This window comes from Berghia stephanieae, chromosome 2 (genome assembly GCF_034508935.2).
Source record: "Berghia stephanieae isolate SIO BIC M18660-M18661 chromosome 2, UCSD_Bste_1.3, whole genome shotgun sequence".
NCBI lineage: Eukaryota > Metazoa > Mollusca > Gastropoda > Nudibranchia > Aeolidiidae > Berghia > Berghia stephanieae.
The window spans coordinates 59,218,480-59,243,901 of NC_088361.1; the positions used below are offsets into that span (position 1 = coordinate 59,218,480).

A 25,422-nucleotide genomic window follows, 5' to 3' on the forward strand; every position below is an offset into this window, starting at 1 on the left:
TACTAATTCTTATCAACAACTGTGTTGAATTGTGCACAATACCAAAGCTTTGGTGACATGCAAGAGTGATAGTACTACTTAAACCTGGAAAAGACCCAAATAGCAGCAAGAACTACAGACCAATATCCTCCTCTACATACTGTAGAGCGTATGATTCTAGCCAGGATTTCCCAAACAGTAGAAGAACATCTGTCACCGGACCAACCTGGTTTCCACCCTGGAAGATCATTCTGTGACCAACTCCTGAACCTGACACAATACATTGAAGATGGCTAAGAAATAAATTACAGGGGCTGTATTTGTGGACCTGACAGCTGCCTATGACACAGTAAATCACAGGAAACTGCTCTTAAAGGTTGTAAGGGTAACTCGTAACACAAAAGTAGTTGCAATAATAAAATTGCTTATGTCAAACCATCTGGGTTTTTTTGGTGGAAATGGATGGGAAGAAAAGCAGATGGCGATCACAAATAACTCCCTCAAGGATCAGTACTTGAACCTCTCCTTTTCAACATTTATACCAACGACCAACCTGAGTCTTGCGTCACATGCCTCTAATTTCAAGACTGGAGAGACTAACAGATGCCCTGAAGACTCTCTGAGTATTATTTAAAGAATTCACTAATGCCAACCCAGAAAAAAACTCAAATGTGAGCATTTCACTTTTAAAAACCGCCAAGCTAACAGGAAACTAAACATCTCCTGGAATTGGAACATATTGGAGAACAACACATTCCCTGTGTACCTCGGTGTCACCTTAGACAACACACTGTCCTTCTCTCAGCACATAAAGAAAACAAAAGCAAAGGTGGCTGCAAGAAACAACCTCCTAAGAAAACTGGCAAGCACTACATGGGGAGCAGATCCAGAAAAATTGTCAGGACAACAGCACTAGCCCTAAGCTATTGATCAGCTGAATACGTCTCGTGCCATGCCAAAAAGATTGACCCTGAGCTCCATAACACCTGCCAGATCATTACTGGTAACTTGAAACCAACTGCAGTTCCAGTCCTCCATCGGCTGGCTGGCATTGCACCTCCCCACATTCGAAGAGCCACTAGTTCCAAAGCCCAGAAATTTAAACAGGAAATGACCACAACCCTACAACTAGACTGAAGTCGAGAAAGAGCTTCATGATGGAAGAAAGCATCAACCCTGACCATGCAGCTGTATACAGACTTTCCACGTGGCGTAAGTGGGACAATCATGAAATGTGTCTGCGGCTTGCAAATTTTGAATTAGTTGACTAAAATATGAATGTCTGGCTACAAACAGGGGTAGATGTTGGTTAGAACTTTTTTTAAAGCAAATTTTACATTTAAATATTAAGTGGATTATATACCTGCTTAGTGAATAAAAGCAGCATTTTAATATGCATCACATTAATAGACTGAAATATGAATTTACAATAAATACACATTTGCATTTTTTTAAATGTTGGCTTCAACAAATTACAGTGTGATTCTTTTTATTGACACATTTCAGGTTCGTAGCCCTTTGGTAGCTGAGCTATGATGTAAGCTATGACATAATGTCAATCTAAGGATATCAACTTGAAATTATGCCTTGACACTGTAAACATTTTTTGTGTATGATATCATCACTGATTGTACTGAAGATTACGATAGCATTTTGAGGTTTGACACAATGAGGGAATTTTTAAAAGAACAGTTCCCAAACCGATGGATCAGCCAAGACAATCCAATTTCCTGGCCGCCAAAATCACCTGATCTAACCCCATTTGACTTTTTAATGGGGATTTGTGAAGAGCAGAGAGTTTAGAACCCCCATGAGAGACATGCATTACATGAAGACAAAAATAAGAGAAGCCATTCGCTCTGTCACATTACTTATACTGCAAAAGCATGGAACGAACTGGAGAGATGCTTGTCATTCAAAATGGGGGTGGTCACATGCAAACACATGATCACAAGTCAGAAAAAAATGTAATAAATTTGGATCAATATGTTAAAAATCAAATGGATGTTGTTGCAGCTGTTCTTGCGTTATTCAAACCTGAACATGTGTCAATTATTAAAAACAAACACACTGTCAATTACGATTAATGTCAAAATTACCCTTTTTGATGATATCATAACTCAGCTACCAAAGAGTACACAGTGTTAAAAACTATATCAATCAAAAACTTAAATAAATTCTGCACTATGGCAAAAAAACATTTGATGAAATCTTACCTAGTTTTGGAATTTTTCAAAACTTGAAATGTGTCAATAATATTTTTTTTTAAACACACTGTATTACTATAATTTTTGTCCACTGGTCAATCACACAATCAAAAATACTTTTCGATATTCTTACCCAAGACACTCTATGAAATCAAGGAACTTGGCATTACTCTTGTTGAGTTCTGCAAATTAGAAAATAAGGGTAGAAAAAAGAAACAAATTAAAATCTATGCAAGAAGACAAAAAATAATTAATAATAGCAATTATATATAATAGTATAATATAATTCCCTTTATTCATCCTCAAGGGGAAATAATATAGATAATGACAAATTTTAATGTGAGATGCGAAGATGGCATTATTAAGATCTGACTTAGCATGTGTTTCACCTTGCTAGGATTTAGTGTAACATTCTGAGTACACCAAATGGTGAATATGAAATCTTGAATGAGTTCGTAACAATCAGGCTTTCTTCCAAAATTGCATTGTTACCTTTAAGTGAAAAAAGAGAAAACTGCTGACTTTTCTTATTCTAATGTGATCAATCATCCCAAAATGGCATTGTGTTGGAAAGAACTTGATGTCTAACCTTCAATTTTAAGCCTCACATATAAATAATAATAATAATAATAATAATAATAATAATATAATAATAATAATAATAATAATAATAATAATAATAATAATAATAATAATAATATAATAATAATAATAATAATAATAATAATAATAATAATAATAATAGTAATAATAATAATAATAATAATAATAATAATAATAATAATAATAATAATAATAATAATAGTAATAATAATAATAATAATAATAATAATAATAATAATAATAATAATAATAATAATAATAATAATAATAATAGCAATAATAATAATAATAATAATAATAATAATAATAATAATAATATAATAATAATAATAATAATAATAATAATAATAATAATAATAATAATAATAATAGCACTTTATTGTCCAAAAAAATGGAAATACATTTTGGTTCACATTGATGCCAATATAAAATACAAATATAGTATAGTGGACATATATACGAACACACCCCACACTCATGTATGCAACATGCACACACAACCACACACACACACACACACAAATGACTCTTGAATATAACTCATCAATCAAGTAGAAATATATATTACTTCACAGCAGAGAAGGAAACATGAATAGATAATAACAAATCGAATAAACCTCAAGACGATGACAGTGGTGATGCTAATGATCATGACTACTATGGGGACAATGATGATGCTGATGATAATTATACTAGCAGAACTTTATTTCCAAATAAATAGAAATTCATTTTGGTGCTGCAATAAATAATATAATTGAGGAGAGTGAGTTTGTTTTAAAAAGATTAGAACTGAAAGCTCCTAATTCTGACCATTTGACTACAAAATAAAAAGTCTTCATCTAGTTCATTCTAACTTAATACCAGACTGATGCAAGGGGACAGTGATCGGTCCGTGGTGAGGTCAAGATTGTTTTCTGCTTCCCCCCCCCCCTCTCTACCCAGCAGTGACAGGGCAGCTAGGTATTTTAGATCTGGTGGAAAGCACTTTGGTAGTCTTTGCATCCTATCCAAAGGGGAGCAAACCAGCTATATAAACCGGGATAAACTCCAAGGCTTAATGGCTCTTCAGGACTTCTTTACTTTACCAGACTGATGTGGTGGATCTCAGGTGTTACAAGAATCCACCACAATAATAAGGTGACATTGTCATTGACATGGATGTGAAATTTGAAGTCGACATGACCAATGAACATATCGACAATGAGGTGTCAACATCACAACCGAATGAAGACATTGAAGAAGATAACAGTGACGAAAATCGCCTACCATCTCTCATCACCAACAAAGATCGCATGAAAGAGTACATGCGTTAAAAATTGACTTAGAAGTAATCAAGCTCCGTGAAAAACTGCTCCATGAAATCAACCCCTCCTCCTCCCAAAAATAGTATAAATAAACATGATTTTAATAACACAGTGTCTATTTCCAACCGGTGTTGGGAACAGTTAGAATTTACCTATTCCCAACCTGTGTTATGAATAGTAGAATTGGGCTATTCCCACCCAGTGTTTTCTTTTGTAAGCTAGCCCATGATATCAAGACTGCAAAATTTTATGTAGTCATGTGATCAGATTTCATTGTTTCACTGCATTTTTGTCAAGCATTAGGTAGCTAAAGGAGGTCACTGATTATCTTTTGTTTTGACGGTCTTGTACTAACTTGTAGCCAAGATGACAGGAAATATTGAAGTCCTAGTAGTAGGAGCACTAGGCCCTAACCTATGTGTGTTCATGTTTGGTGTGATGTTGAGATGACGATTCCAAATTCCATTCCCCTCTCTCACTAAAAGACATGGCTAAGTGAGGCCTGTGGAACTTTATCATGGCGTATGGAGAAAAGAGGGTTGGTCACTAAAATCAAACATACTAAACTGCCTTCAATCTTGATGAAATTTTACATAGACATAGATAAATGAATTATCTAGATGAATTTTATTTTATTTTTTTGCTATCTCAGTTTCGAAAAAAATTACAAAAGTTTTAAAATGACGCAACTTTCATCAAATTATAATTTTTGACATAATGTGCCAACATTGAATTCAAGAACATTAAATTTTAAAAAAAGCTTATCACCTTGATCTCTGCTCTTTAAAATGATACCAGAACCGTTCAGATACAGAAATACAGTGAAAAATATTGCAACAATGATTATGTGAAATTGTGTTATTCAAATTTTAACCCAAACTACAGGAGATGAAGTGAGTAGGAAAGTGCCAGAAGACAATAGAGAATAAAAATTTCTCTTGATGTTATCAACATAAGTGCCTGCTCCACTCACTTTTATAACCCAAACTAGCACTTCACTTTTCCAATGATGGATAATCGGCACCTGTCTACAGGCTGGAATCAGACTAACTACTTAGAGATAACTAATCTACAGCCTACAGTCTATAGTCGGTCATTTACGTACTGATTCAACAACAAAATATTGGGAACTGGGGTGCTCGGGTTATGGAGACGAGACTATATATATATATATATATATATATATATATATCTATCTATATATATATATATATATATATATATATATATATATATATATATATATATATATATATGCCTCTACGTACACGGTAGCCTTGCACCTAGCCCCAGAATCTACGTACACGGTAGCCATGCACCTAGCCCCAGAATATATGTACACGGTAGCCTTGCACCTAGCCCCAGAATCTACACACAGGGTTACCGGGCTGGGCTGCCACATGCGTGACTAAATTGGCCAAAGAGAGAATCTATATTTTGGCATTAGACACCTATTACTATTACCAGACATCTTGGTTTTTAATCCTAGCCTAGTGAGAGAGAAAAAACAAAACAATCATACATGTATCTGCAAACAGCAGAACGTTTTCATTTTACAATGAGATGGGAAGGGGAAGAGATAACACTATGACAAGAGAGAGAGAGAGAGAGAGGAGAGAGAGAGAGAGAGAGAGAGAGAGAGAGAGAGAGAGAGAGAGAGATGGGCAGGGGGGATAGTAAGAGGGAATGGGAAAAGATGAAAGAAACAATGGGTTGCCTGATGACGTAGATCAAAGGATTGTTACAGTGGTGTTCACGGAGCGTACTTCGTGAAATTTTAACCTTTTACAGTGACATTGATTTTTTTCTCCAGATTGCTTATGCAGAATAAATCGTTTCCACCAAGAGAGCAGTAGTAAGAGTATATTTCGACCCAGGCTTCAATTAAACTATAAATCGCAAGGCTTGTCTTTTAATGATAACATTAAGACTAAGATCTGGAGTTTGGGGAGTGTAAGATGGAATCTCGCCATTAATGGTTAAAATGTTTTTATTTTTTTTAAAAATAACACACACACACACACACACACACACACACACACGAGTGCGCGCGGTCACGACAGCGAGGACCATCTATTGCTTGTGTTGCAACGGTAAACCAGTTTACGTGTACGTAGATCCTGAGACGGCACCTTGAAAACAGACGAAGATCTAAGCCTCCACAATTTCGCGAGGAATGAATCATGAAAAAATTTACGATACAATTTCAAACACAACTTTTGAAATTCATCAAGGATTGTCTAGTACCAAATGTTTTTTGATAGAAAACAAATGCATCTTCAAATCTAAACTGCTTTTAACGGTAAGCGTTAAGTTTTTTTTATTTTTCTGTCCAAACGAATGATTGGTAAGGATAAAGAAGCTAAGTATTGGTAACCCCGGCGCAGCTCTCTACATAAATGGATACTGTAAATCATTATCCTTGACTACAATACGAGTCACTCAAGACAATACGTACTTCTTTTCAAAACTCGTGCTGACTTCCTGACCCCTTCCCTTACCGGTGCCCACTTCCACTTCCACTTAGCTTGTACGTAGTTTCTGGGGCTAGGTGCCCGGTTACCTTGTACGTAGATTCTGGGGCAAGGTGCAAGGCTACCGTGTACGTAGACACTCCGATATATTAATGAGTGTTTGTGGGTACTTGTAGGTACGAAAGTGCTCGATAATGATGGTTAGAGCTAATATAAAATATAAATTGTCACTCACATTATATAAATATATATGGCCAAGACTTACGTTTCTCTTGGCCATATAATGATGTGAGTGACAATTTATATTTTATTCATATATTATAGATATAATATATATATATATATATCGCTGTGATTATCCCCAGACACCTGTCTGGGGATAATTAAAATTCGTTATCCCCAGACACCTGTCTGGGGATAACGAATTTTCATTATCCCCAGACGCATATTTGAAACTCCGCTCTTTTAAACAAATATCCACATTCCAGAATATGGAATGTTTACAAATGCACATAGAAATAAGGAAAGTTAATAAAATATCTATAAAAACATAAAATTAACCAACATTAAAATCAGTTGTTACTACATATACACAATATGCGTCGACTTCGAAGTGGGTGTCATGGCCGAATGGTTTAGTCGTCTGCCCTGGAAGTTTGGCCAGAATTGACGTTGTGGGTTCGAATCCTGGTAACGTCACTTTTTTTTTTTTTTTTAAATTCCATCTCCTTTTTACAGAACGTTGAAAGGGATGAATGTCCCATCCATCCTCCCCCCACCTCTTTCTTTTTTTTTTATTAAACTCTCTCTCTCTCTCTCTCTCTCTCTCTCTTTCTCTCTCTCTCTCTCTCTTGGTTTTTTTTCTTCTAGTTTCTAGCCAATATAATCGTCCCCACTCCGATCTCAAATAGTGTCTTAAAAGAATAAATAATTTAAAAGCAAACAAACAGAAATATTCAGAGAGCGACCAAATGGTCAGATAGAGGAGAAAGAAAAAACAATAATTGTTTTAAAAATAAAAACAATTTAAGAAATTCATGCTCAGAAACGGAACATTTACATTATAAAGGTTTAGCAAACAAAAAAACTCTAAGGTTTAGGTCAAAATATAAAAAAAAAGAAAAAGAGAGATTTCCCTCGGAGCAGGGAATAGTGTTAACAATAATAATAATAATAATAATAATAATAATAATAATAATAATAATAATAATAATAATAATAATAATAATTATAATAATAAAAATAATAATAATAATAATAATATTAATAATAATAATAATAACAATTATAATGATTATAGTAATAATAATAATAATAATAATAATAATAATAATAATAATAATAATAATAATAATAATAATAATAATAATAATAGTAATAGTATGATAATAAGAGTATTAATAATATAAATAATATTATTATTGATAATAATATAATAATGATTATGATGGTAATAGTAATAATAATAACAATTATTACAATTATTATTATTATTATTATTATTATTATTATTATTATTATTATTATTATTATTATTATTATTATTATTTTTATTATTATTATTATCATTATTATTATTATTATTATTATTATTATTATTATTATTATTATTATTATTATTATTAATATTATCATTTGACAAAAAAAAAAAAAAAAAACAATAATAGATCTAGAGCAAATTAAATAATGAAATAATATTATCAGAGAAATAAAAAATTCAACTGATTAAAAAAAACTCTTGCTCGGAACTCGGAACAAAAGTGAAAACAATGAACATCAATTGGGAAGAAAGAAAGAAAAAGTTTTTTGTTTTTTTTAAAGTGTGTGTGGGGGGGACGGTCGCGACTGGTTAGAATCTGTGCAGCTAAAAGGAGTAAAATGAAAGGTGGCCTAACCCACTGAGCTGTCTATCCACACCGCTATCGGAATATCTTAAATTCATATATGAGCTAAACATATTTCCACCATTTTTGCTTCCTTGTTTTGGTAGTTATTTTCATCTCTGATTCGAATAAAAATATGTTGTTGGATCTAGTTTTGTGGACGTGTGATACTAAATTGTATTGTCTTGTGCGAAGATGACAGGAAAATAACAGGTGTCGGTTTTGGGCTTTGGGGCGAACAACACCATGGCCTAGGAATTCGTCCGCGAAATAAAAAATAATTCCCGGTCATCCCCAAAATTGCGGCCAGAATGAACAAATTATAGAAACAAGAGATGATCAATAAAGTTAGCAGGTAGGTAGGTAGTGAAAATTTAAATGGTTGGTGGACTATGAAGAGATTTGATGATTAACAACTTTCTTCCTGGTTGAAAATAAAAAGTCGAATTGCCAGTTTGACGTTTTCAGATCAAAGTAACAAAAGAAATTTCATTGATCCATTTGCTTTAAAATAATTTTTAAAAAGAGCTGGATTTGACATTTGATCACTATTTACTTTCATCTTGTGTTAAATATCACTTGATATATATTAACTGTTTTGGGACACAACCACTAGTATTTTTTCCAGATTATTTGGTATTTTTCACGCCTAGTTTGGCATTGTGCATAAAATCTTTCTGCCCACTTGCTACATGCGTCTGGGGATAACCAATTTTCGTCATCCCCAGACATCCGTCTGGGGATGGATAACCAATTTTCATTATCCCCAGACAGGCGTCTGGGAATAATGACAGCCCATATATATATATATATATATATATATATATATATATATATATATATATAAAAAGATATATATATATATATATATATATATATATATATATATATATATATATATATATATATATATATATATATATATTTCTTCTTCATTCACATTGTCATTGAGTTTTGAGTGAGGAGTTGACTTTGGACACTGTCGACGAGGCTAGGTCTAGTTTGAGTTGCAGTTGATTGACGAAGTTGTATTATACAGTAAAAAGTAGCAAACTTGAGCCAAAGCAAGCACCTTGATCGGCGAAAGTTTATATCTATTTTATAAACCATACCATTAGCAACAGTCTTGGCAACATCGTCCTCTGATCCGGCTATGTAGTTTGTTATTTTCTCGTCCATGGAGGCCGCCATGATGAAAAACTGGAACTCACTTAGATGAGGAGTTTCCTAAAGTCGCTGTTGAGGTGAAGGCTATCCGTGAAGGTCGACGTGTAGTGAGTACTTAGAACACCTCGGTAAAGGTATTATTATTATTATTATTATTATTATTATTATTATTATTATTATTATTATTATTATTATTATTATTATTATTATTATTATTATTATTATTATTATTATTATTATTATTATTGTTGTTGTTATCATTATTATTTATTATTAATTATGATTATTGATTATTATTATTATTATTATTATTATTATTATTATTATTATTATTATTATTATATTATTATTATTATTATTATTATTATTATTATTATTATTATTATTAATATTATTATTATTATTATATTATTATTATTATTATTATATTATTATTATTATTATTATTATTATATTATTATTATTATTATTATTATTATTATATTTATTATTATCATCATTTTTATTAAGCACAACTTTGGAAGTTCTTCGTTTGAGATCACCTTTATGTCCCATCCAGACACAATCACAGGATCCCACCAAGAGCAATGCACTTTGAAGCAGGCTTTGAGAACAAAAAGAAGACTGGTGCAGTCCTAATAGATTTGTCTGCAGCTTACGACACTGTTTGGACAGGTGGACTGATGTTAAAACTCTCCAAAATTATTCCTTGTAGAAAGACGCTCAAACTGCTGTCTACCATGACTGGCACAAGACAATTCCATGTCATACATGGAGAACACAAAAGCAAAACACGCAAAATTAAAAATGCGGTACCACAAGGTTCAGTTTTGGCACCAATTTCTTCAATGCTTATATCTCTGACATGCCAAACTGCGAAGCACTCAAACTTGGATACGCTGATGACTGGGCATTAGCCTATCAATCGAAAAACTGGAAAGAGATTGAAGAAGTTCTAAGTAAAGACACCACTCGCCTGAAACAATATTTTGATAGGTGGTACCTAAAAATGAATACAACAAAATCAGTATCCACAAACTCCCACTTGAATAATCGAGAAGCAACAAAAGAACTGAAGATCACAGCCAATAACTCAATACTACCCCCAGACCCCAACCCTAAATACCTCAGCATTACATTGGACAGACAACTAAATTATCGCAAACACATTGAGGGAACTGCAAATAAAATTGCAAAAAGAAACAGCCTGGTGAGAAAACTCACAAGTACAACCTGGGGAGCCTCACCACAGGTACTGAGAATGTCTGCTTTGGCACTGTGCTATAGTGTCGGAGAATACTGTGCCCCTGTTTGGATGAGAAGCCCACATGTAAACCGTATTGACATCTGACTAAGAGAATCAATGAGAATTATAACAGGATGTCTCAAGTCAACTCCAACTGAGTGGCTTCCATCACATTAGCGGCATTGCACCACCAAGTCTTAGACAACAAGAAGCTAACCAAAGGATGCATGCAAGGATTGACGAAGCCACAGACTACATTCCCATAAAATCATTAATAAAGCAGGCACCTTCAACAACAAGACTCAAATCGAGAAGACCTTTCCACCTAACAAAAATGGCAGACTTCAGTGTGGAGGAAAACTGGAGAGAAATGTGGAACAGGGAAACACCAAGAAGAGGAAACATCATTAAAGATCCAACCAAAAGAGTGCCTGCATTCAATAACGCCAAGAAATACTGGACTTCCTCTAATCGCCTCTTAACTGGACATGGCAGAACTACGTCAAAGATGTGCAGATGGAAACTTCGAAACAGTGATACCTGCCAGAAATGTCAGGCAGCCCCAGAGACCAGCGATCACATCGTCCTTCACTGTCCAGTCACTAAACTTGAAGGTGGCTACGAAACCGTCCTTAGGGCGGAGGAAGACTCTAGAAGCAGGGTTGACGAAATAAATTTGGAGGTGTAGCCATACGCTACTACTACTATCATCATCAATTATTACTATTATTATTATTTTTATTTTAATTATCATTATTTAAGTATTACTGAGAATTTAAAATTTGTAATTTTCCATAAAATTTCGTATATGGTCATGAAATTTGTCTAAAATTCGTAAAATTACGAAAAAATCGTAAGAATCGGCAGGTATATCATATCACTCAGTCTCTCTTTACAACTTTCATTGTTTACCTGTTGTGAATGCTATGCCCAGCCCCTTGCCTACTATCTAATGGTCACAGATGACATCATAAACCCATACTCCAAAGCCCCACCTTCTTTTATCTCTAATATAGCTAATATAGTGATGACACACTCATCATCATCATTGCCTTTTTCACCCTGGGTCAGGGTATAGGCCACAGACAAACAGTTTCCATCCTTCTCTATCCTGAGCCAACTTTTTTATCTCATTCCAGGTCTTACCACTTCTCTGTATATCAGCTTCTTTAATTCTTCTCCATGTTCCTCGTGGTCTTCCCCTTGATCTTCTGCCCTGAGGGTTCCAGTCCAATACTTTCTTTGTTATAGTTGAGTCATTCTTTCTAAGCGTGTGTCCAATCCACCTCCATCGTCTTCTTCCTATATCCTCTCCCACTGGTTTCTGCTGTGTTCTTTTCCATACTTCTTCATTTTTTATTCTATCCATCCATTTTATTCTGAGTAGCTTACGCATGCACCTGTTTACGAAAATCTGTACCCTCCTTATACATGCCTGTGATGCGTTCCAAGTTTCACATCCATACAGTAGGACAGACTTCACGTTTGAGTTGAAAAGTCTTAGCTTTAGTTGAAGGGAGATATCTTTAGTTCTCCAAACTCTGTTCAAAGATGTGAATGCAGCCTGTGCCTTTCCTATTCGTGCTTTCACCTCTGCTTCCGTGCCTCCATCCTTGTCAATTATACTTCCGAGATAGCAGAAAGTGTCTATATCTTCGAGTTCCTGATCTTTTACTTTGATCTGCTCCCTTTGACGCGTACCTATCCTCAAGACCTTTGACTTTGCAGGGTGAATTCTTAGACCAATTGATTCCGAGAGGCTGTTTATAATTGTGGTTTTTGCTTGCATCTGGTCCTGGGTGTGGGACAAAAGAGCCAGATCATCTGCAAAATCCAGATCATCCAACTGTGTCCAGGGGTCCACTGTATCCCATTTCTTCTCCCTTTGGAGGTTTCCTTCATTAGCCAATCAATGGCAAGGATGAACAGGAATGGAGAGAGCAAGCATCCCTGCTTGACACCAGTCTTAATTTCAAAGCTGTCAGTAAGCTGATCTTCATGTACAACCCTGCAACTTGATCCTTCATACATTTCCTTAATGAGGTTTACTATCTTTTCAGGGAGTCCATAATGTGCCAGAATTTTCCACAATGTTGCTCTGTCAATACTGTCGAAAGCCTTCTCGTAATCCAGAAAGTTGACAATAAGAGGAGTTCCATTCTATAGACTGTTCCACTATGACTCGCAGAGAGGCAATCTGGTCGGTGGTTGAACGGTTTTTCCGAAAACCTGCCTGTTCGTCCCGCAGTTTAGCATCTGTTGCATTCTTAATTCTCTCTAAAATAATACGGTTGAAAACCTTTCCTGGGATAGAAAGAAGAGTGATGCCTCGATAATTATTACAATTACTGAGGTCCCCTTTCTTTGGAAGCTTGATAAGATGTCCTTCCTTCCAATCCTTTGGGAATATCCCGTCATTCCAGATTCTCTCAAATAGTGGGTGCAGGGCCTCAGCATTTCTTTCCGCATCAACTTTTAGAGCCTCCGGTGGAATCTGGTCTGGTCCAGCAGCTTTCCCCCTTTTCATCTTGTTAATGGCACCCACAATCTCTGCTATCGATGGTGGATCACAGCTAATTGGTATCTCATTCCTTGCAGGCAAAATTTCTGGCTGGTTGTCTGGTGGTGGTCTGTTCAGAAGGCAGTTGAAATGTTCCCTCCATCGTTCAGATTGAGCCTCTTTTCCAAAAATAGTTTTCCCATCTTTGTCTTTGACTGGTACCTCTGGTTTCCCATATTTTCCAGCAAGTGTCTTGGTAGTTTGATAAAGGATCCTCATGTGTCCTCCAGTCGCTGCTGCTTCTGCTTTCTCTGCAAGTCTGTTCATGAATGCTTCCTTGTCTTTCTTCACAGATCTTTTGACTTCCTTAGCTATGGCTCGATACTGCTCTTGTGCATCCAGTCTTGAAGCCCTTGTTCGGCTTGCATTCACTTGTTCCTTCCTTGTTCTCCTCTTTTCAATAAGGTCCAAGGTGGTTGGACTTATCCATTCTTTATGTTCCGATTTCTTTACCCCCAATACCTCGTGGCAAGTTGTTATGTAGACTTCCTTGATCTTTGCCCAATGTGACTCTACATCTATGTCCTCCTCGAGCTCAGTAAGAGGTTGGAATCTATTACTCAATCGTAGTTTGAATTCCTCATTCTTTTCCCCATCAAGTGCATTCACCTCGAATTTTCTTCTTGTATGTGATCTGGCCCCGTGTTTTCTGAGTCGGAGCTTAAGCTTTGCCAATAGCAGGTGGTGGTCTGATCCAACATCTGCCCCTCTCCGTACTGTCACATCTTCCAATGAACGTCTGAATCTACGTGTGGTGTCCGGGGTCCCTCAACTGAGAGGGTCAAGAATAGCCCAACGTCAAGCCAGCGTGTCGTAAAAGGCGACTAATGGTGTGTGATTCCCCCATCTTTGAGTCACCTGGTCCTCCAGGTTGGGGGTTGGCAAAGGGTTAACACCCCTTTCCGTTAAACTCAAACCGTTACAGAAACACAGACAGACAAAACAAATCCTTTTTTTAGCTTGGGCGACCGAAGAGTTTCTGGAATTACAGAATTTATGAAGGACAACAGACAAAGCCGAAAGGACTCTGCTGACCCGATGACGTCTTCGCCAAACAAGCAGCTTCGAATTGCGTCGTGGAACGTTCGCACCATGTATGAAGCAGGAAAAAGCTCTCAAGTTGTGACTGAGATGAGAAGATACAGGCTGCATATACTTGGAGTAAGCGAAACCCACTGGATACAATCCGGACAGAAACACCTCAAGTCTGGGGAGAAAATTTTATATTCAGGGAGAGGGGACGGGATTCATACACAGGGAGTAGGAATAATTCTAAGCAAGTTTGCCCAGAAGTCACTGAGAGGATGGGAACAATGTGGAGAAAGGATCATCATGGCGTCCTTTACAACACGGAGTCAGAAGATCAGCATGAACATTGTACAGATCTATGCCCCAACAAATGATGCAACAGATGAGGACAAAGATACATTTTATGGTCTGCTACAACAAGTCATTGACAAGTTGCCAAAGAAAGACATCAACATATTGATGGGAGATGCTAATGCAAAAGTGGGACAGGATAACGTAGGCTATGAAGGTATCATGGGACGTCATGGCATGGGAGAAATGAATGATAATGGTGAGAGATTTGCAAATTTCTGTGCATTCAACAGTTTGGTGATTGGAGGATCAGTGTTCCCCCATAAGAGGATCCACAAAGCAACTTGGGTCTCACCAGATGGTGTGACAGAGAATCAGATTGATCATTTTTGTATCTCTCGTAGATTCAGACGTTCATTGGAAGATGACACACTACTGTAGCATTAAATCCCGCTCACTCTTGATTTTTCAACCTCTCACGATTTCTTCTATGATCAAATCATGATATTTTGCTTGACTGATTTCTTGAATTTACCACTTTTTGAGGGTAAAAATTTGTTGTGATGAACCGAAGTTTGTTGCAGTTAACCAGTGACTGTTATATAGAATTAATTCCATTTCTTGGGAAATGTTGCGATTAACCGAAAGTTGCGATTAACTGAATTGCAATTATCCGAAGTGGACTGTATAACCAAAAAAAAATGCAACCATGCAAAACAGAGATATGATTTACAAGGAAAATATATCATCTCCCAAAACTATAACACTCGACTGTTTCCCTCCCAGTCAAGGACTCGGCCAGGGATAAGTCAAAACTAAGCAATCCCATTCCAAGACAAAGACAGAAAGCAACTTGGAAAACAGATATAAAAGGACAGAAGACACAGCGTGACCTCCTGTCCAGCTCAATGTTTGCAAATCTTCATTCCCCACCTAGTAACTGATCATGGTTGACACACCTGGCTTTGTAGTGTAATAAGTAAAAACATTAAGATAAGAAAGGCATACGGACAATTTTAAAAATTCAAATCAACAAGTAAATTTCTAAATTTTCTTTATTTTTCATCAACATCCAATATTTCATTCATACAAATACTGCACTGATTTTTCTACATCCCTAATTAGGATATATATTATAATATGTCAAAACTTTAAATTTCCTTTATTCTGTATCATAACTTATTTGATAAATTCCAAAACTTTGGACGGCAGATATCTTCAAAATTTAATAATTATATGAAAATGACAGTCCAGGCCACACTGAATATAAAACACATCAAATTTTGTGTTTGTATGTGACAATACACTTCATATTCAACCAATTGACAATTTATCGATCATCCCTTGACTGACAGCAGATTGACATCAGGAAAATTAACAAAATTTTCTAATAGTTTTTTAATCATAACCCTGTAACTAAAATTGAATGTAAAATTATACTATCCCATTATGAATCTATATTAGATGATCAAAAACAAAATCTTTTGACTGATAAATCACGAAATATATAATTTATTTTCTCTGTAAAAGCTTTTAAAAAATTATGTGCGCAAGTGTCATTTAGAAATCTGACCTCCGAGATACAAGACAATGTAAGGATAAATAGCACCATCTCCTTATCTAGAATAAAACCTTACAATTCCTCCGTGGCTTCCTGATAGTCAGAAGATGGAACATGTCTTGTCAGCCAGATGTCTCAAAAGGCACATCCCATAAAATAAACTCATGCTCACACACACACACACACACACACACACACACACACACACCTCACACACACAAACACATACCCACACCAAAACACGCACAAACACACATACACACACACATAAACACGCACACACACACACACACTGCATGTCAACATAACAATGAAAAGACAGGTTAACACATACAAGTAAATATAGTTAAGCAAGCGAGATCGATGGTGGTTTTTTTAAAGTGAAAGGAGTAAACTTGAGCATTTCAAACCATACCCAAGCTAAACATCCTTTTTGCGCTTATATCCCTTTCATCTAATAAAAGAATAATATTTTAAAACCAATCGTGGAGTTGGTTTTTTTAAATTGTTGCTTTGATCTTTTATTTTATTTATTTATCTATTATTTTAATATTTATTCATTTCCTTTCAGTTTTAACAAAAATTATTTTATTATTATTATTCTTTTTATTTTATTTTATTTTTCTTTATGGTATTATTCAAAGTAATATTCTACTTTATAGCTTGAAAAGAAGATGTTATTGTTTGTTTGTTTTTAAGGGTTTTACGCCGCTTGCAACACATTTAGGTTATACCAGCGCCAGTAAAAAGGAAGAAAATGGGATAGTAAAAAGTTATAGAATTACAATTAAAGCAGCCAAGAGAAAGTAAGACAAAGGGGAACTGGGAACAAATAGGGATCAGATGTAGAGTACAAGAGCATACCACCACTGTAATTAGTTTGAGATCACCTATAAGTCTCATCTGGACACAAGCACAAAATCCAACAAAGAGGAATACACTCAAATGCTTCCATTATACATTTAAAATAACAAATATAATAATACATAACAGAGAGATGATTTACAAGGAAAAAATATATCATCTCCCAAAACAATAACTATGCATTTGACTGTTTCTCTCCCAGCTAGGACTCCGACGAGGGCTAGGAAAAAAACATGTAATCTCATTCCAAGACAAAGACAGAAAGCATGTTGGAAAACAGATATAGGGGATAGAAGACACAGTATGTACCTCCCTGCCCACTATGGGAGGTCAGGATCTCCACCCAGAAAAGAAGAAGACTCCATAACCACAATTAGACATTGGCTACATTTTCTGGTGAATGTTTTCCTCAAATGCTGATTGCTCGAGTACTCCAGCTTATTATACATCCTTTTGATTTTGATGGATTGAATTATTTATATGTTAATTATAAAACATGTTTTTCCCCCAAAAAAATTCCAAAAGTAGTAGATTACAAATATTCTAAATTCACATCTTAAAGATGAGTCCGAAATTCAAAATGCCGAATATTAGTCATATTCCTTTTTAAATAAATATACTTCTGAATGTGATTTTGAAATTTTGAAAATTTGAAGTGAATATCCAATTAATTTTTTTAATCTAAAACAAACAAAAAAACACATGAAAGGACAATGTAAGTAGTGCAGTTATGGAAAAATAATACACTTGTGTTAGAATTAAATAAGTATGTGGCACTTTATTTTGAACAAAGATATAATTTTGAACAAATCATTTATGCTTACCATTTGATATCTATATGAATATTTGTTCCTTTCTGTATTTTTGAATGCATGTGAAACAAAAACAAAAAAAAAGTAAGCCAACAGGATTTGATTAAAGTAAGATTGTATATACGCGGATGAAAAAAAATTACTTCCAATACAAATGAATGTAAGAAACGTATCAACGGGATAATTTACAAGGCAAAAAAAAAAAAATCACTTCTATAAAATGTTGGATGACAAACGACCATACTGAGTGTAGCCTTTCACCCAGATTTTTTCTCTCATCCTTTTTGTACTTAAAAAAAAAAACAACAACAAAAAAAAAAAAGAGAACATCTGGATATTGAGTTTGTCCAACTATAAACCACATATTTTCAGTATTAGAAAATAACTTTTATCAGCTGAGAGCAATTTCAGAGGTTTCAACATCTGAGCAATGATATTACTAGATAAAAACAAAAGCAAAAGGCAACACATTGTTCCCGTCTAATCACCACTTGATATCATCAAAAGCTGAGACTATTTTCATTCAGACTTAACCCACTGAGTAAGATTTGCATTAAGACAAACAAAAAAAATGCGTAATACTTGACTGAATTCCAATAACTTAATTTATTAGGTAAGATTTATGGAAAATACGTTTATTACTTTATCAATAACATGGCACATAAATGCTGTATCATTAAGTAAAGAAAACACAATTGTCACACTTAATAAATACTAAACTTCTAATAAAGCAAATCACATGTGAAGTCGTTAATGCTATTATATAGTTATTTACAAAATATTACGAGACTGATTTTTCATTTCAAAATTTGAAGACTCCAAAAGAATCACAGATTTTATATCACATTTTCACATCAATGCATAAATGTCTTGGTGCAAAACAAGTATAATGAAATAAGTACTTTGAAAAAAATAATTTATACACCTTCATTATATTTCACAAATATGCATACAAACTATAGGAATATGCATGCAATTTACCACAATACAATGAATTAGTGCAGTATTCAAGGTGCCATAGTATTTACATTGGCCTCTCTTGGGACATTAAGAAAAAGGTATCAATAAATTCAAGATACAAGAAACAAATGAAATACATAAATATAAAACAATGAAGTGGTATGAAGTATTTAGAGCTTAGCTCATACCAACAAAAATATAATTTCTTTAACCGACAACATCAGGTTAATAAACTAAGTTATGTTTTACAATGAAATATACACGAGACTGTGTCATAATTTTTCAATTTGTACCAAAAAAAAAATAATAATAATTACAATAATATATTTGAAAATCTCTGAACTATTAAAGAAGTAGAAATCATAATTGGTGTTATAATGAATGTTTTACAAGAGATAAAAAAAAAATTACCAAAATAATTTTACATAACTTTCATTTTTTAAAGTAGTATCTTAAAAGGCAGACATATCTCTGAGGAATTTTGATCCTTCAATCAGATATAAACAGTTTCATCTATCACAGTATACTCCAAAATTATAAAGCTAATTACAAACATCATGAAAATAAGAGGAAAATGCAAATGTAAAATCTGGAGAAAAAATGCAGGAGGAAAGCAAAACAATATACTTTTCTTCATTTATACGAGCAAAATCAGTTTTAAAAAGAACCAAAGAATAATAATAATAATAATAAGAATAATAATAATAATAATAATAATAATAATAATAATAATAATAATAATAATAATAATAATAATAATAATAATAATAATAATCTAATACCCAAACACTCAGTGTTGAATAATCACAGGCAAACAGAACTTGTACCAAAACATGACATCATTCAGCACAATTCAATATATACGATAACTAATATAAACGGATTTCAATTCCTGTCTTCTCAAAGTAAAGTAAAGTACCATTACTCATCATTTAAAAAAAAATAAAGTCGATCTACTTTTACATATAAAACAATAGAACAATTCACTCAGTTCAAAAATCATAAATTCTTCAATAACAAGCAAGTTTGTTTTTTTTGTTCAGCTGTTTACAAAGAGTTTGCCTGCCACTTGAGCTGTTGCACATTGCCCAAGATATCTCCCAACACAAGGTACACATAATGGTTTAGATAGCCGCTTGTGCTGGTCACGATTTTCATGCATGTGACTGGAGCAGCGCAGAAATATTGACCCACCTGTAAATAGCATGAAAAAAAAAATTAATATTAATCCTAATGAAAATAGAATTCTGAAATCGATGAAATGATATAAAGATAATAGGCTGCATTATAAAATCAGCATTAAAGTTTTTTTGCAAAACATATCATAGATCAGCTTTACAAAAGATCCGCTTTACAAAAAAAACAACATATTTTTTAAAAATTATAATTTAGCTCAATGTTCAAAGGATAAAATTGTGACAAGAGCTGTGATATACAATAAATTAGATAAATGCTCTAAATAATTGCACCTTTCGTTTATAAAATCATTTTAATCAGACTTTCAAAATATAAATAAGAATAAAGTATTAGTATTTGTGTCTTAAAACTTTGAAAATAAATGGGTTTTTTTTTTTAAATAAAATATTTATCTTTAAGTTGTAATATTTTTTATATCTAAGAGACGTTGCATTTAAATGATAAAGATACTGAAAATGGTACACGATATAACACTACCTGCTAAATTAGAGATAAGATATAGGGGTCAAAACCATCTAACACAATCAGCTCAACAATAATCAAAACAATCCAAAATGTGTTTTAAACACTGCTTATAGCAAGATATACCAGGCCCAGAACCAACAATCCAATTACTACTGGGTGGACAGTGGACAATGTGTGCAAAAAGCCTTTCATAAGGGATTCCTTAGAGATACCTAACCACCTCATCAAACCCTAAGACTTAATTCAAGATTGTAACATTACTCCCTAGCAAAACATAATAGATATAAAAAGATGGTTGTTGGATTTGTTTGGGTTATTTTTCAGATATCAAAAATAGATCTGATAAACTAACCTGTAGAAGCATAGGTGTTTGTCCATCCAGTGAGAAAGTCCACACTTTGATGGTAGCGTCCTTGGAGGCTGTAAATACGGTGTGGCCAATGACTTGAATGGACGTGACATCTGATTTGTGAACCTGTGAACCCAAACAAAAACATAAAAGTGTGAAGTAGATCGTAACATTCATTAGTTTAATGTAAAATGATAGCTTTGAAAAGAATATTTTCTTCATCTACAGATCTTTATGTTTTAAATTTCAAGTACTCATGTCGGTGTGTCAGTATATATCTGTCTGTTTACCTAATAGTAGCAAATAAATGAGGGAACAAGATAAGTTCATATATCTAAAAGGTAAAAGCCATTCTTAATCATTAATACGTTTGCCCTCACAGATGAGCCCACACAAATTCCTAAACACAATAGTAATGAAGATATGCTTATATATATATTTATATAAATATATATTACACACATAACAGAACTGGAAATTCATTTTGGTTCACATTGATGTAAATATACCTATATATATATATGTGTGTATATATTATATATATATATATATTACCTTGATGACGCAGCTATTGCAATTATTTGAACCAGACAAAAAGATCTGTCCTCTGGAGTCACCAGCAAACTTCCTATCCAATGCTTGTGTGATACACGTAATCCAGTTGGGGGGGTAGCTTGTCTCGGGGTCATCAATCGTTTTGTCTACCATCACCTTTAACTTGGGTACAGTCTGGCAAATACCAAAATAATTGAACATTGAAACCAGCACAAATCAAAGTTTTTACTTTTTCTGAACAAAATTTTAAAGTCTTAAGTGGTATTTGTTCAACATAAATAAATTTATTCAACCTAATTCTTAGCAAAATGCCAAAAGACCTCTCATTTTGTCTCTTTACAATGTATTTTAATTTTAGTGTTGGCTGAAAAGGGGTATGATCCTGTAATGTTCTGGTTTTAAGCTGTTGTATTAATAATAATAATAATAATAATAATAATAATAATAATAATAATAATAATAATAATAATAATAATAATAATAATAACAATAATAATAATAATAATAATAATAATAATAATAATAATAATAATAATAATAATAATAAATAATAATAATAAGAACAACAACAACAATACAACAACAACAATAACAATAATATAATAATAATAATAATAATAATAATAATAATAATAATAATAATAATAATAATAATAATAATAATAATAACAATAATAATAACAATAATAATAATAATAATGATAATAATAATAATAATAATAATAATAATAATAATAATAATAATAATAATAATAATAATAATAATAATAATAATAATAATAATAATAATAATAATAGTAATAATAATAATAATAATAATAATAATAATAATAATAATAATAATAATAATAATAATAATAATAATAATAATAGTGCACATTTAATAGCGCCAACATCTCACGTAATATGAGCTCTAGACTCTTTCCGAGAATTTTGCTCAATACTTTCATGGCAAAACATTAAGCACGTTAACTGATGAACAGTTTCCTGTTGTCGCTTTATTCTTTTTCCAGGAAATCTGGACATTGCCATGGCAAGGTTAAATCTATTGAGCCCCTCACTAGAAAATGACATGGATGACATTGTGGTAAATATGTCTGATAAGTGACATTGAGCTTGATTAAGGTGGATAGCAATGGGTGCTAACATACTTTCAACTCACATTCGTCATCAGTCAGGCATTGCATCCAGGTGAGCATATTTTCTAACACATATTCTAAGAGTAACACTGTAGTAGCTTTCATATAATAATATGTATCACTGACATTGAGCTAAATGAAATTATGGAAATTTGGTTCCATGCAGTCTGCTTAGAGAATCAATGTGTTATTGTAAAACGCATTACGCATTGAAAATGAAATGTTCTAAATCACAATGATTTTAGGCCTAAAGCCTCATATCTTAATCTTGCATGCTCCAAATACTCTCTTGTCCGCTCCTGATATTTTTCATGGCTTTCAATTCTATTTTCTGTCTACAATAAGAATGTATCAGGTGAGTTGGAACTTTTGACCATGTTTCAAGACTCTTAAAAAACTTTACATACGAGTATATATAAACAACTAAATGTAAATATTTACTTGGGTTGATTCAAAAGGCAGATATTCAATGGAGTTCTGGTTGGTAGCAATCATCAGCCGTGAGGGTATGTCTTGATCAACCTCCAGGCATGTTGCCCATTTATCAATCACATTACTAGTCCAGGTACTGAAACAATTCAATGAATAGATAAATACTTTTATGAATGTGTTTGGGATGGTTTGATCAAAGTTGTTTTGTTTTGTTTGTCATTGTCTTCAATATTCAATTTTCAATGAGTTTTATTTGCAAAAGGCCCCATGGGCCCATCACTGCAAATGTTCAGTTACAGCCCAATCAAATGAGGACGAGCAAATGCATTCAAAACTGTTTTGAAAGTTTCAAAGCATTCAAGGTTCGTTATGTCGGGGGGGGGGGGGGGGGGGGGGGGAGGGGAGCACATTCCAGTCATTAATTGTTCGTGGGAAAAAGTTGTGTTTGTATGTGTCTGTTCTTTTAAATGGTTGTATGTATTGTGATAATAATAATAATAATAATAATAATAATAATAATAATAATAATAATAATAATAATAATAATAATAATAATAATAATAATAATAATAATAATAATAATAATAATAATAATAATAATAATAGATCTTTATTGTCCATAAATATGGCAATTTGTCATTTAGTTACACTTGTTATAACGTTAAACGATAACTGTAACATTGAACAGATATTTCACTCCTACTTATTTTCTCTCTCTCTCTCTCATTCTCTCTCTCTCTCTCTCTCTCTCTCTCTCCCCTCTCTCTCTCTTCTCTCTCTCTTTCTCTCTCTCTCTCTCTCTCTCTCTCTCTCTCTCTCTCTCTCTCTTCTCTCTCTCTCTCTCTCTCTCTCTCTCTCTCTTCCTCTCTTTCTTTCACACGTGCGATATACACAACATAAACATATTCATTTCGTTTTCAATTTGTTACGATTGTGGCAATTCGACACCAAAAATTATCATCATTATCAATTGGTCAGTTAATCTTACATTAAATAAATTAATCAGTTAATCAGTCAACGAATCAATCCTTGGTTTTTCTGTACCATATGAAATATCAAAATTTTTATTGCTGATGGAACGAACGTTGATTTATACTTGTTAGTTCTACATTTAATCTGACAAAACCTTCTCCCAGATGGTAAAAGACTAAATTCATGGTATAAAATATGCTTTTTATTGTTGGTAATTGAGAATGCTTTCCTTTCTATTGCTTTTCCATTAATTCTTTCTACTCCATCAAGAGGATGGTTTATTATTTTTGATACCTCTTTGATAGATTTTGAAATTTTTTATTTATCTTTAAGTCGGCATCCTCCAAACCATATGGTGCAGCCAAACGCAATTACACTTTAATCAATGAGTCATAAACTCTTAACATAGTTTTCTTCCTTACTTGAAATGTTCTCAATTTCCTTAGGATGTATAATCTTTGGGCAACTTTCTTAGATATTATATTAATATGTTGAGAGAAATTGAGGGAACTATCAATGGTTATTCCTAAATATTTAAAATAGTCAACTATCTCAACATCATCTTTACCGATCGTCACACATTTTAAGTCGTTTTTATTTTTTACACCAAACACCTGTTCTTTCGTTTTTTCAACATTTAATTCAAGCTGATTTTGTTTACACCAATCGGTGAATATATTTATTTGTTTGAAATAATTCTTTTCAGTAACTTTATCTTTTAATAAGCCAATAATAGCAGTATCATCTGCATATTTCACTATAAAACAATTTTCAAAGGATGGTCTGCAGTCGTTGGTGTATAAGATGTACAGGATTGGGGAACTCACGCAGCCTTGGGGACATCCGTTCGACAACGTTCTTTTGTTGGAGATATGTTCACCCAATTTTACACATTGCGGTCTATGGGTCAGAAACTCTTTATACCATTTAATAAGGTAGTTTGGTCTTTGTATCTACGTATAGCATACCAATCTGATTTGCTTTTTATGTAGTTTGGGATGATGATGGGTGGAGTTTGGGTGGTTCATGGTTTTGCGTAAGATAACAATACATTGTTATTATTATTTTCATTTTTTTTCTTCATTATTATTATTTGGCGCTGGCTTCCGACGACAACAGACGTGTTGTGAATGTTTATCTTTCAATCGCCGGAATTTACGCCTAATTTTTATTCAAAATGGATGTGAAGTATATATTGTTCCTGATTTTTATATTTATTAGTATATTTATAAGCATAAATGGTGTTTTAGCCTGTGATTTTGCTGCCAAAAGCCTTTCGGCCGTCCAGTATTAGGTTTTATAACAAGCAATAATCATTTTATAGTGACAGTTTTAACTATTTTACAGTGTTGAGATTATTCATATTATAAAGC

General features: G+C 33.3%; 2 protein-coding genes across 2 annotated transcripts in view; both read right to left on the reverse strand.

The window, feature by feature from the left end:
* LOC144965241 (MMS19 nucleotide excision repair protein homolog) overlaps window positions 1–9,685 on the reverse strand; it is a 42,986-nt gene extending 33,301 nt beyond the window's left edge. The window contains exons 1-2 of the mRNA XM_078900376.1: window positions 9,563–9,685; window positions 2,320–2,368 (exon numbers count right to left, since the gene is read on the reverse strand). Of these exons, the coding sequence (XP_078756502.1) occupies window positions 2,320–2,368; window positions 9,563–9,641 (128 nt within the window). The 5' untranslated portion in view covers window positions 9,642–9,685. The remainder of the gene's footprint in view (window positions 1–2,319; window positions 2,369–9,562) is intronic.
* A 10,280-nt stretch (window positions 9,686–19,965) lies between these two features.
* Window positions 19,966–25,422, reverse strand: part of LOC144965242 (telomerase protein component 1-like) — a 64,559-nt gene continuing 59,102 nt past the window's right edge. The window contains exons 53-56 of the mRNA XM_078900377.1: window positions 23,087–23,213; window positions 21,507–21,680; window positions 20,955–21,077; window positions 19,966–20,134 (exon numbers count right to left, since the gene is read on the reverse strand). Coding sequence (XP_078756503.1) covers window positions 19,988–20,134; window positions 20,955–21,077; window positions 21,507–21,680; window positions 23,087–23,213 — 571 coding nt within the window. The 3' untranslated portion in view covers window positions 19,966–19,987. The remainder of the gene's footprint in view (window positions 20,135–20,954; window positions 21,078–21,506; window positions 21,681–23,086; window positions 23,214–25,422) is intronic.